This window comes from Carcharhinus amblyrhynchos, chromosome 22, assembly GCF_965287045.1.
Source record: "Carcharhinus amblyrhynchos chromosome 22, sCarAmb.v2.hapA, whole genome shotgun sequence".
Taxonomy (NCBI): Eukaryota; Metazoa; Chordata; class Chondrichthyes; order Carcharhiniformes; family Carcharhinidae; genus Carcharhinus; species Carcharhinus amblyrhynchos.
The window spans coordinates 6,137,256-6,150,255 of record NC_137345.1 but is presented as its reverse complement, the minus strand read 5'-3'; the positions used below and the strand labels follow the sequence as shown (position 1 = coordinate 6,150,255).

General features: G+C 46.8%; 1 protein-coding gene across 1 annotated transcript in view; it reads right to left on the bottom strand.

Moving 5' to 3' along the window:
- The window catches only part of nuak2 (NUAK family, SNF1-like kinase, 2), a 47,769-nt gene extending 43,535 nt beyond the window's left edge, over nt 1–4,234 (bottom strand). Inside the window, exon 1 of the mRNA XM_080209774.1 lies at nt 3,654–4,234. Coding sequence (XP_080065900.1) covers nt 3,654–3,899 — 246 coding nt within the window. The 5' untranslated portion in view covers nt 3,900–4,234. The remainder of the gene's footprint in view (nt 1–3,653) is intronic.
- Nucleotides 4,235–13,000: the final 8,766 nt, after the last annotated feature.

The window sequence follows — 13,000 nt, the reverse complement described above, 5'->3', positions numbered from 1 at the left end:
CCACTGACATTATGGGGCAATTTAGCATGGCCAATCCACCTAATCCGCACATCTTTGGACTGCAGGAGGAAACCGGAGCACCTGGAAGAAACCCATGCCGATATGGGGAGAATGTGCAGTGACCCAAGCTGGGATTTGAACTCAGGTCCCTGACGCTTTGAGGCAGTGCTGCTGCATCTGTGAACCACTTTTGCAAAAGGTTCTGTTCCAAAGATTGGTAAAAATCTTGACGTTGCTTTGAATAACCTGAGCTCATCCCCTGTTCAGAGTGTTATTTAACACATTAACTGTCACGCTAAGTTAAATTACTTGAAGGCAGATGGCATTAATTGGAATTCAGCAGCCCTCTGTATTTCTGGGCTGTTTCTACCCTAAGTCTGTTGATAGAGGAAAGCATGGGAGTGAGGGACAGTTGACTTTGGACATGTGGCAAGGTCCCCATGCCCATCCTAACCTCTCCCCCACTCATTTCCAGCATGCCTTTCTTTATCCCAGTGTCACAGCAGTGCAATGCTCTCATTAGTAAGCACATCCTGGAAACACACTCATGATTTTCCGTTCATTAAAACTTATGGCTGAAACAGCCCAGGAGAATGGACGGGTGATTTTCTGATGGGCAACTGCTACAGGAGGTGGTTGGGGGGAAATGGGAGGTTGCAGGATAGGGGATCTCTCTCATGACACCAATATAGTTAAGGGAATAAATCGGTCATAAATCAATACTTTTTAATGTCCCACTCATGTACCTTTCTAACATGTCCCCTTGAATTAGTTTAATTTAATAAACTTAATTAATTCTCCGAGATGCTACCATCAGTGTCAGACTTGTGGTCACCATTAGTCCACCCTGATGTGAATATCGATTTAATGTCATTATGGGGAATGTGGAGAGAGATGAGAATTCTCCAAGGCTGTGGATTATTTGCGATCTGGCTGGCAGAAATGGCAAACTGATGGCATCACACTGATAACTTCCAAAAGAGAATTGGAAAAAAAAACACTTGGAAAAATTTACAGAGCGAGGACAAAGGAATGGGATTATTTGGCTGGCTCGGGCACGATGGGCAGAATGGCCTCCTTCCAGACTGGATCATTCATTGATTCTAGGACAACCAAGTATGCCCCATCCCAGCTTGGATAGAGCCAGCAGCAACCTTGGGGGTGGAGCTTGTACTACCAGCATCTAATACAAGAGCCTCATTACGCCCAACAACCCCCCCAACAACCCCCAGATAACTCCTCCACCCCCAGGGTAACCCACAAAGTGTGCATTTGCCTAATTTCCTAAGACCACAAGCCTACTTATGCCCAGGTCTTGGTGTAGCTGGTGGGTTTATGAAGGGTTGGTGGTTAGGTTGCACAAGACATGCATGGCGGGAGCCAGCAACACAAGCACTCCTCAAACACAATGCAGGATACAGCTTGAGGGCATCTCCTCCAGTCCCTGTGGTTGCTGATGTCAGGGATTTCCACTGCTGCATTCACAATCTCTGTTGATACATTTAGAGGGGTTGAAAATCATCACCTATTGATGCAGAAACATAAGACACTGCCTGTCATATTCTTTACACCCACTGTTACTAAAATTCCAGTGATGGCTCTGAAATGACCCTGGACTGACCCACACTGTAGCAAGTATGGTGCCAGGCTGAATTCCAGGCACTCACATCCTCCCCAGTCCTGACCACTTCAGATGCAGCAGAATTCCAGGCATGTATTCAATTTTGGTCCAGCAACTTTCTCCCGTGGAGACTTCCTGACAGTTTTGCTAGCCCTGGCCAGTTTTTAAATCAAAGGGACATTTCATAGAATCCCTGTAGTGCAGAAGGCCATTCAGCCCATCAAGTTGACACTGACTGCAATCCCACTCAAGCTCTATTCCCTTAACTCCATGTATTTACCCTGTTAATCCTCTGACAATCTAACACAGCCAATCAACCTAACCCGCACATCTCTAGAGTGTGGGAGGAAACTGGAGCACCTGGAGAAAACCCACACAGACACGGGGAGGACGTGCAAACTCCACACAGACAGTGACCCAAGCCGGGAATCAAACCCAGGTCCCTGGCGCCGTGAGGCAGTTTTGCTAACCGCTATGCCACTCATGGCCACAGGCTGTGGAGAAAGATTTGAAAGGCCTTCAACAAATCTGCCTGTAACACCAGAGGCAAACCTGCTTCTGATGAAAGGGAACAGAGAAATTAGAGGTGGCCATTCAGCCTTAAAAGCTAATTCTGCTGTTCAGTCTGATCTCAGCAGGTTACTCATCTCCTATCAATGCTCAGCGTTGCTCTTTAACCCTCAATATGCTTCCATTGCAAAAATCTAGCAATCTCTGTCCTGAAAGCTGCTAAACTGGCCTTCAGCGCCCACTGTCCTCTTTTCATGCGTGAGATGTATAGGATGAGACACTTCTGCATTTCATGGGGAACCCCACGGGAGGGTGGGGAGAGACCCAAACGAGACGACTGCAACAGCACACATGGGGAACTTTCCCAGAATTTTCAGAACACTGAATAACAGAGAGTACATCAAGTCCGGAACAAGGCATGACCAGTTTTTCAGCTGTGCCAACACAGAAGCAGAAAATACTAGGTGATCACCCTCCCCCCGTTCCAGCGTTTTCCCTCTCCAAGAAAACAAAAGGAAAATAAATTCAAATATGAACTCTTTTTGGTTTCTAAGCTGCTGAGCATTTTCTGTTTATACCTCAGATGTCCAGCATCCACAGTGCTTGAGGAAAGAGACCCCCTCCCTCCCGCCCAGCCCCTAAAGTTTGCACAAATTAGACCAGAAATAGCGAGATAAAACTGCAACAATTTTCAGTTGCTGTGTAAAAACGGTATCTGACCCATTGTAGCCGCCAATAAGCTATTGCTTCCAAAGTGGTCAGGGCTGAGGAGAATGTGAGTGGGAGCCAGCCAAGACACTGGGGGCGTGGGGGTTGCAGGAATTACACGGGATTGATATCTTACTTATTTTGGAAATCGCCCACAGTGATCTTGCCCATCAATAACCCTCGCCTGGGGCATCAGTTTTGTGATCCTAACACTGGGGAGGGGTATATAAAAAAAAACACCATGAGGTCATAAACAAAAGCGTGTTCAGACAGACTGACAACACATACCCACACCGACAGCAAACCCATCATCAAACTAGGACGCTACAGTGAAAGATAAAACGCAGGAAGATTGGAAATCGTGAATCTGATTCTCACATCGACAATATACTGAAACGCCTCTGACAGCTTTAAATAAAATGCGGAGATGCCGGCGTTGGACTGGGGTAAACACAGCAACAACAGCAGCTCCAGCTTTAAACAAACCCCAAAGAGACTTTGGAGCGGGTGGAGGGAGCCTTAAGATTCAGAATAATATTTGCCCTAAATGTGTCAGAGAGTGAGTTGCCTTGTGCTGATGAGGCAGCTTCCCAGTAGCTGGAGAGAGTGTGAAGTGCAGCAAGTTATTTTCAATCCCAGGAAATTAACAAGAGTAAATTTCACCAAACTTTCTGACTGGTTCTCCAAGGACATTCTCACCCCGCCAAAGCCAACCCTTTTCCAGCAGAGATCCATTTCTGATCAACTTTAAATTATATGCAAACTTATTTTCTATATATTTAATTATACCAAAAGAAATGACAGCATTGCTCACCACTCGGCCGGATCTATCCACCGCCTTCTTCACTTTCCCATAAGTGCCTTTGCCCAAGGTTTCGCGGAACTCGTAGCGGTGCCTCAGGTTGTGCTTGTGGTGGTGTCTCTTCACCGCCTGCCGCTTCAGCTCGGGGGTCTGCGAGGAGGAACGGGAGGCCAGCGCCGAGGGCTGCTCCCTGGCGAACGGCGAGGAGGAGGCGGCCAGTGCCGGGCCCCGGCTCAGACAGGGAGAGACTGGATCCATGAGGCAGAGAGAGGGGCGAGGAGATCTGAATGAGGGATGCAGAGTATGGGGAAACTGAAAGAGGAGAGGGAGGAAAAAAATCCAGCAGATCAGAGTCTGGTGATAAAATAACACATATCTAGAATATTATTATCACTTCATCGTCCAGACAGATTCGGTGTATCCCTCTCTAATACAGTGTATCCTTCTCTGATACAATGTATCCCTCTTTGATACAGTTTATCTCTGACACAATATATCCCTCTCTGATACAGTGTAACCCCTCTCTCTGATACAATGTATCCTCTCTCTAACACTGTTGAAACAATCTAGATCCCAGTCGCGTGTGGAACCTTCAGCAGTGTCTAACCAGCCTAACCCCACCCCTTCTACGTCTCAGCCAATAGCCCCTCCTGCATGTAGCGTCATTAATCTCCAACCAATCAGTAAAGCCCTTTGCCAAACTTTTAATTCTTTTTTTTAACAAACTGAGGAAAGTTATTGGCATTACAGAGGAAGATCCAATCACCCGACCCTCCCCCCCGTCCCCCTTCCCTGGGTACTGTGTGTTGTCTCTCCATCTGTCCAAGGAAGGCTATTGGACTGCTAGGGGCTTCATGGAGCTTGTCAGTAGGAGGGACTGGGAGAAAGAGCAGGAGGAAATTATTGGGCTCTATTTTCACTCTCCTGTACCTTAGTCCAAAAATACTCAGACAAATTGGAACCCCCCCCCAGCCCCAATAACCTTGTATCCCACCCCACCCCCTCAATTCTGAGATCAAATATAGAACAGAATAAGCAATGGATCAGAGAGGAAGGGAATGAGAAATATTAATCTAATGAAGGGCATTATTGAAAAATCCAGTATTTTTGTGAATAAAAACAGAAACTGCATCCCACCGTGCCCCCCCCCCCCCCCAGCCCCTAGTAAACAGGAGAGAGGGATAAACTGAGCTACTGGTTGAGGTTGGTAACTTTCATTAGAGTTGGCACCAGCTGGCAAGATGCTTTTACCAGGTTTGGTGTGATAGGATTACATCAACCCTTCCTGCACAATCTGAAGGTGGAAAAACACGTCATCCACCTGCCCACTGGGAAATTTCCCCAGCTGCATCAAAACAGTGGAACAAGAAATAATTTGCTAAACTCCCTGGAAAATTTCCCAACTCACACATCAGTTTCTGTTTCTGTTCTCTGTACAAAGTGTCCTGAGGAAATCATTGAGTGGCCAAGACATTGGGTCAGGACAGGTAGGTGCTTCTGCGGTGATGGCTCCTCCAGCTGGATGGCCTGCTTAGACATTAAAAAGCCTGGGATTCTCCACTCTGTTGCTGATATAGTGGGCACCTGGTTCTATTATTAAGCATGAGAAATGGGCACCTACACCTGTTTTGGTGAAATCTCGGTGGACAATGCTTTTTAACCCATCACGGTAACTCCCATAGAACCTTAGGACATTACAGAAGGAGGCCATTTGGTCCATTTTTTTCCAATGCAAGCCCAAGAACCCAGGTGACCTTTCTAATCCCACGGTGGCACAGTGGTTAGCATTGCTGCCTCATAGTACCAGGGAACCTGCATTCAATTCCAGTCTCGACTGCCTGCCTGTGTGGAGTTTGCACATTCTCCCCATGTCTGTGTGGGTTTCCTCCGGGTACTCCAGTTTCGTCCCACAGTGTGCGGGTTAGGTTGATTGGCCACACTAAATTGCCCCTTAGTGTCAGGGAATTTGGCAAGGTAAATATGTGGGGCTATTGGGATAGGGCCTGAGTGGAGTGTTGTTGGTGCAGGCTTGATAGGCTGAATGGCCTCCTTCTGCACTGTAGAGATTCTATGATTCCTGCAACTTGCAGCACTTAAGGTACAGATCCAGGTACTTTTTAAGAGTTTAGGGTCTCTGCCTCCACCACCAACTCAGGCAGTGAATTCCAGACACCCACCACCCTCTGTGTAAAACCTTCTTCCTCATGCCCCCTCTACACCAACTGCCATTTATCTTGAATCTATGTTCCCCTGTTTGAGAATTCTCCCCCAAGAGAAACAATTTTATTCTGTCCACTCTATCTCTCCTCCCATCCCATAATTTTATCCACCTCCATCAAGTCACCCGTCAGCCTTCTTTGTTCCAAGGAAAATAACCCCAACCTGTCCAATTTCTCTTCATAGCTACACTTTTCTAGCCTTGGCAACATTCTGGTAAACCTCCTCTGCACCCTCTCTCCAGAGTAATTACATCCTTCTTGTAATTTGGTGACCAGAACTGCACACAATACTCCAGTTGTGGCCTCACCAGTGTTTTACATAATTCCAACATTATATCCTTACTTTTATATCTCGGCCAATGAAGGAGAACATTCCATAGGCCTTCTTCAGAATCTTGTCTACTTGAACTGCTGCCTTTAGGAACCTGTGTACACTTCATCTACCCTTCTTAGTATGTTCCTATTTATTGTGTATTCTCTAAAACTGTTTGACATCCCTGAATGCAATGCTTCTCTATGTTAAAATCCGCCTGCCACCTTACTGCCCACTCCACCAACACCTCCTTGTTCTCCAGTAGATGCTGACCCAGGCTAGGCCACAGTTCTATGGTTGCCCTGAGATGTATCAAACTGGTCATTTTCCTTCTCTTGGTATCACTGTATGTGTTTAGTGATAAAGACTTCTCCAGTTGGTTGTTGCTATTGCCCTTTGGTTACTGCAAATCTCAATGTGCCCACTAGAGGGTGCAGGGAATCCCAGACACCACAAACATTTTCAGTTGTCTGGGCCCATTGGGAATGGAAGTGTTCCAACAGAGAAACAATAGCTGCACAAGGTCCAAAAATAACGACGCTTTCTCGGCAAAGATTAACCATGAAAGATAACTAGTTATGAAGCAGAATAATTACTTAGCAAATTGCAAACTTTTTGCCCATATTTATTAGAATCATAGACTCCCTGCAGTGCAGAATGAGGCCATTCAGCCCATCAAGTCTGCACCAAAGACAATCCCACCCAAGCCCTATCCCCATAACCCCACATATTTACCCTGCTAATCCCCCTGACACCAATGGATAATTTAACATGGCTAATCCACCTAATCCGCACATGTGTGGGAGGAAACCGGAGCACCTGGAGGAAACCCACGCAGACATGGGGAGAATGTGCAAACTCCATACAGAGAGCGACCCAAGCCGGGAATCAAACCTGGACGCCTGGCACTGTGAAGCAGCAGTGCTAACCACTGTGCCAAGGTGCCATTGTGGGGTACAAATAGATAAGGTGCCTAAAATGATTCTCGCTGGAACTCTGCCACCCTGCCCACCATGGAATTGGAGCGGGCAAGGGGGCGGATAACGGAAATGTCCGTTGGCCTCAGATGGGAATTTCTGGTCTGACTCGAACGAGGTATAAAATCCCGCCTACCGTGCAAAATACCACAGGGATGGGGGCAACAAGGGATTGTTTGTTGACAGTCTCTCTCTCCAGCTTAGAGAGTGACCGCAAATACTGAATGAAATCAGGAGGCAGTCTTTCAACCAAAGGGTTATGGAAATGTATAACTTTCTCCCCAAAATGCTGGGTGGTTGTGGGGAGGGAACACCACCCTTTAGATTTTCTGCCTTAAGGTGGGCAGGTTTGTGTTAGCGAGGGGTATCGAGGGCAAATAGAGTTGAGGTATTCATCAGGCATGATCTCGCTGAGCGGTGGAACAGACTCGAAGGGCTCAATGGCCTCCTGCTGTTGCAATGAATGCAACTTTGTACATAATTTCAAAAGCCGAAAATCACTATCCAGTTATGTATTTAACTGTGGTTCAGTTAGAACATAAGAACATAAGAAATAGGAGCAGGAGTAGGCCATCTAGCCCTTCGAGCCTGCCCCGCCATTCAATAAGATCATGGCTGATCTGTTGTGGCTCAGTTCCACTTTCCCGCCCTCTCCCCATAACCCTTAATCCCCTCTCTTATCAAGAACCCATCAACCCGCTTCTTAAAAATATTTAGCGAGGCAGCCTCCACCACTTCAACGGGCAGAGAATTCCAGAGATTCACCACCCTTTGAGTGAAGAAGTTCCTCCTCAACTCCGTTCTAAACCGCCTCCCCTTTATCTTGAGGCTGTGCCCCCTAGTCCTACTGTCTTTTTTGAGCGGGAAGAGTCTTAGAGGCACGGGCATGGAAATGGATCAGACAGATGGTCCAGGAAGACAGTAAGGTAAAAGTAAAGTGCTGCAGATGCTGGACTCTGAAACAAAAACAGAAAATGCTGGAAAATCTCGGCAGGTCTGACAGCATCTGTGGAGAGGGAACAAAGCCAACGTTTCAAGTCTGGGTGACCCTTCGTCAGTGCTGTAAATTTTAAAAAAGGCTTTTCTCCCCTTTTATTGCCTTCAGCTCTGACAAAGGGTCATCCAGTCTCAAAATATTGGCTCTATTCTTTCTCCACAGATGCTGTCAGACCTGCTGAGGATTTCCAGCATTTTCCTTGCAGGAAGACGGCGAGATGGATCTCAGATTATTTGCTCAGTTAAGTGACCTCCACAGGGCTACTTGGGGAGTGCTGCTGCCGCAATGGACACATTTAGCAGTTTCTGTTCCACTAATGAATTCAGTGAGGATCCAAGTGGCACGGTGGCACATTGTTTAGCACTGCTGCCTCACAGCGGTTCGATTCCCGGCTTGGGTCATTGTCTGTGTGGAGTCTGCACATTCTCCCTGTGTCTGCATGGGTTTCCTCCAGGCGCTCCGGTTTCCTCCCACAGTCTGAAAGACGTACTGGTTAGATGCATCCTAAATTTTCCCTCAGTGTACCCGAACAGGTGCTGCACTGTGGTGACTAGGGGATTATCACAGTAACTTCATTGCAGTGTTAATGTAAGCCTACTTGTGACACTAATTAATTAAAGTGGATTTTGGGAAGGTTTTATTTTCCCTGAAATTGGTTTACAGTCCAAGTGTAAGTGGAGTGACCACATCAGGCGACGATGGGAAGGGTTTGTGTGACTTCCAGTATTATAGCGACACCAGGAATTCAGTATTGTTTTCCTTTCCTGAGTCTGTTTGATTGACACGGTGCCTGCAGTTAATCACCAGTGACATAATCACCTAAAAACAAAAGAACTCGTAATCAAAAGCAGCCAATTCCCCGGTGAAATTCCTTGAACAGGAAGACATGTCTTTAGCGCTCATGTACAATATGTTCTCCTCATATGGGGTAATTCCCATTGCATTCTCCAGCCATGACTTCTCTTCCTCACCACCTTGTCCATAAATATTAGCGCTCCTGCCTGTCATTATCAGGATGATATGACGACCTTTCCAGAGACCTGAGCACAAAATGTACTTCTGTGCACTTCTGAAAGAGCTGTCAGAGGCACCATCTTTTCAGATGCCACGTAAGACCGAGGCTCCACAGAATCATAGAATCCCTACGGTGCAGAAGGAGGCCATTTGGCCCATCAAGCCTGCAACAATCCCACCCATTCCCTATGCCCTTAATCCCACATATTTACCCTGCTAATCCCCCAGACACTAAGGGGTAATTTAACATTGCCAATCTGCCTAATCATTTTTTTACTTATTAATTCATGGGGCTTGGCCGGTATTTATTGCCCAACGCTAGATGCCTCAAGGCAGTTAAGAATCAATTACATTGCTGTGGCTCTGGAGTCACATGTAGGCCAGACCAGGTAAGGACAGCAGATTTCCTTCCCTAAAGGACATTAGTGAATCAGATGGGTTTTTCTGACAATTGACAATGGTTTCATGGTCATCAGTAGATTCTTAATTCCAGAAATATTTTCTTGAATTCAAATTCAAGAAAAACATCCCATCGTGGGATTCAAACCTGGATCCCCAGAACATTAGTTTCCAGGTGACTAGTCTAGCCATAATACTACAAGGCCATCTCCTCCCCACATCTTTGGACTGTGGGAGCACCCGGAGGAAACCCACACAGGCACAGAGAGAATGTGTAGAGTCTGCACAGACAGTGACCTAAAGCCGGAATCGAACCCGGTTCCTGGTGCTGCGAGGCAGCAGTGCTAACTTCTATGCCACCCCATTGGCACCACTTTGGAGAAGAGCTGGGGAGTCCTCCCTGGCTCCCATGACAATTTTTATTCCTCGGCAAACATTAGCAAAGCAGATTATCTAACCATCCTCACATTGCTGTTTGTGGGAGCTTGCTGTGTGCAAACTGGTTCCCATATTTTGTTCATTCAACAACCATACTGAACTGGCTTGGTGGTGTGCGTGGTGAGTCACGGTGGCACGGTGGTAGCACTGCTGCTTATAGCGCCAGGGACCTGGGTTTGATTCCCAGCTTGAGTCACTATCAGTTCGGAGTTTGCACATGCTCCCCGTGTCTGCGTGGGTTTTCTCCAGATGCTCTGGCTTCCTCACACAGTCCGAAAGATGTGCTGATTAGGTGCATTGGCCATGCTAAAATTCTCCCTCCTTGTACCCGAACGGGTGTCGGAGTGTGGTGACCAGGGGACTTTCACAGTAACTTCATTGCAGTGTTAATGTAAGTCTACTTTTGACTAATAAATAAACTTTAACTTTAATTTCTTTCTTGTCTTCTTTCTCCTCTTCCTTTGTTTTTCTTTCATGATGGTGGCACAGTGGTTGCTGCCTCACAGCGCCAGGGACCTGGGTTTGATTCCTGGGCTTGGGTCACTGTCTGCATGGTATTTGCACATTCTCCCCGTGTCTGTGTGGGTTTCCTCCGGGTGCTCCGGTTTCCTCCCACGGCCTGAAAGGTGTGCTGGTTGGATGCATTGACCCCGATCAGGCGCTGGAGTGTGGTAACTAGGGGGAATTTCACAGTAACAAAAGTTTTAAAGCTTATTATTGTCTGTGGGATTCTCCCCCAGACCTGATTTGTGACGTCCTAAGCAATAAAACCACAGACTCCTTTCTTTTCTCCCTTAAGCGTTTAGTGCGTTATGCCATTGTTTGTTGTGAGATGTTGCTGTTTAGAATGGCTGATTCTGTTATTGAATACACCACTTGCCAAATCTAGGTTATTCTCTCAGGTGTTTCTATGATGTACACAATCTCTACATAAATGCAAGTCTCTCTTTCCATTTAACAACCAGAAATTTCCTTCTCCTCACAAGAAGAGAGGTGTTCATCTATTTTAAAGCTGTTTTATTTGCTTTTGTTATATACTATCCTGCGGTGAATTCCCCCCTGTGGTAATATTCTTCCAGGAGCTGGTGATAGATCTTTCTAAGACAAACACTGATGTCAGGGTAACAGGCGGTCTCCCTTCTGCTTCCTAGGCTTGCACAACCTCGATGATGTAATCCTTTGGGGTCAAAGGTTACCCGGTACCTGACATCAATTGTCCTCCGGGGTCGTAGGTCAGCGTTACTCTGAACTCTCCTGCCCTGTGCACTGTCTGCAAGCTCTCTGCGGAAGTAAGGGGTGGATTCTCCCAGCCATGTGGAGACAGGGTTGATGGCAGAGGGAGTCAGGAAAATAGTGGGGAGCCATGTAATGACAGCTACCCCCATGCATTCTTGACTCCGGGCGGCATTCCCAGGGACAGAATGGAAACCGTACCTGCTTCATGGAGGAATGCAGTCAATTAAAGCACCCTTTAGACGACCATTCTGTACCTGAACTGGTATTTTGCCAATTTTGATGAAAAATTTCATTCCATTCTTGAAATCACCAAGCCAATTATCAGAGTTATCTGGGCAAGCCTAAATCTATCTCCTTGCTTGCTCCCAAAAAACAGATTCAAATTGAATCCAATTCCTGTCTCCCATAGGAGAGACAAACAAGATCCAAGCTGACAAGATAAGGCATTGGGCCCTTTCCTGGGCTTGCTCTTAGTCAAAAGGCTGAGAAGGGGGTGGAAGGCGTCACACCATCCTGACTTGGAAATATATCACCATTCCTTCACTGTCGCTGGGTCAAAATCCTAGAACTTCCTCCCTAACACCACCATTGAGTGTATTTACACCACATGTACTGCAGTGGTTCAAGAAGGCCACCAATTTCTTGAGGGCATTTATGGATGGGCAATAAGTACTGGCGACGCCCACATCCTGTGAAAAAATAAAGAAAATTCCCCTTCCTTTCCGGCCATTCAATCGAGGCTGCCATCTGCAGGCTGGCCGGGTGGGAGGCTATCAGGAAAAGAAACCCCAATCATGGTCTCACTGGGAAGAAAGTCTGCAGCCATTTCCATTTCCCCTCCAAACTGATGGCCTTACTTGGCTGAGGTTCCTCCGTGTTGAAGCGCCCATGCTAGTTGTCTGCCTCAGTGCCTTTCCCAGAGGGGCTGTTGGTTTGGGGTCACTGTGTTTGGAGCCCCCAGCAATGGGAGGCTGCCATCTCTCCTTAATACGACAGTGAGTGTAAAGGAGACCAAGTAGGAGACCAACTCCTGGAAAGATACACCTGTGGACATGATGCAGACCTGCTTGGGCTCTATAAAATAATGAGGAGCGTTGATAAGTCAACATCTTTTTCCAAAGGCAGGGGAGTCTAAAACTAGAGGGCATAGGTTTAAGGTGAGAGGGAAGAGATAGAAAATAATCCGGGGGGGGTCATTTTTTCACACAGAGGGTGGTGAATGTCTGGAACAGGCTGCCAGAGGTAGTAGTAGAGGTGGGTACAATTTTGTCTTTTAAAAAGGATTTACATGGGTAAGATGGGTACAGAGGAATATGGGCCAAATGTGAGTAATTAGAACTGGCTTAGTGGTAAAAACTGGGCGACGTGGACAAGTTGGGTCAAAGGGTCTGTTTCCATGCTGTAAACCTCTATGACTCTATGAGAATCCCCATACTCAATGCCCACTGGAAAATTCAGCCCAGAGTCTCATCTCCGTGGATTTATGCAGAAATGACAACGTGGAATCAACTAGTGAATGCTGGTATTTGTCATTGAAGTTGTGGCCACCCCTGTTCCCAAATTCATTTATGACCATTTCCCTTCAGCCTGATCTATTCCTAAATGTTAACGTGGTCTCTGCCTCACTCACCGGCACATCACTCTGCAGCCTCAGCGCCTATAGTTAGTGAAATGTACCCATTGTACAGCCTGCCGTGACAGTAATTGGAAAAGTTGTTTCCACAACACCAGGCATTCCTTCCATTCCCCACATGAGCCGGTTAAGG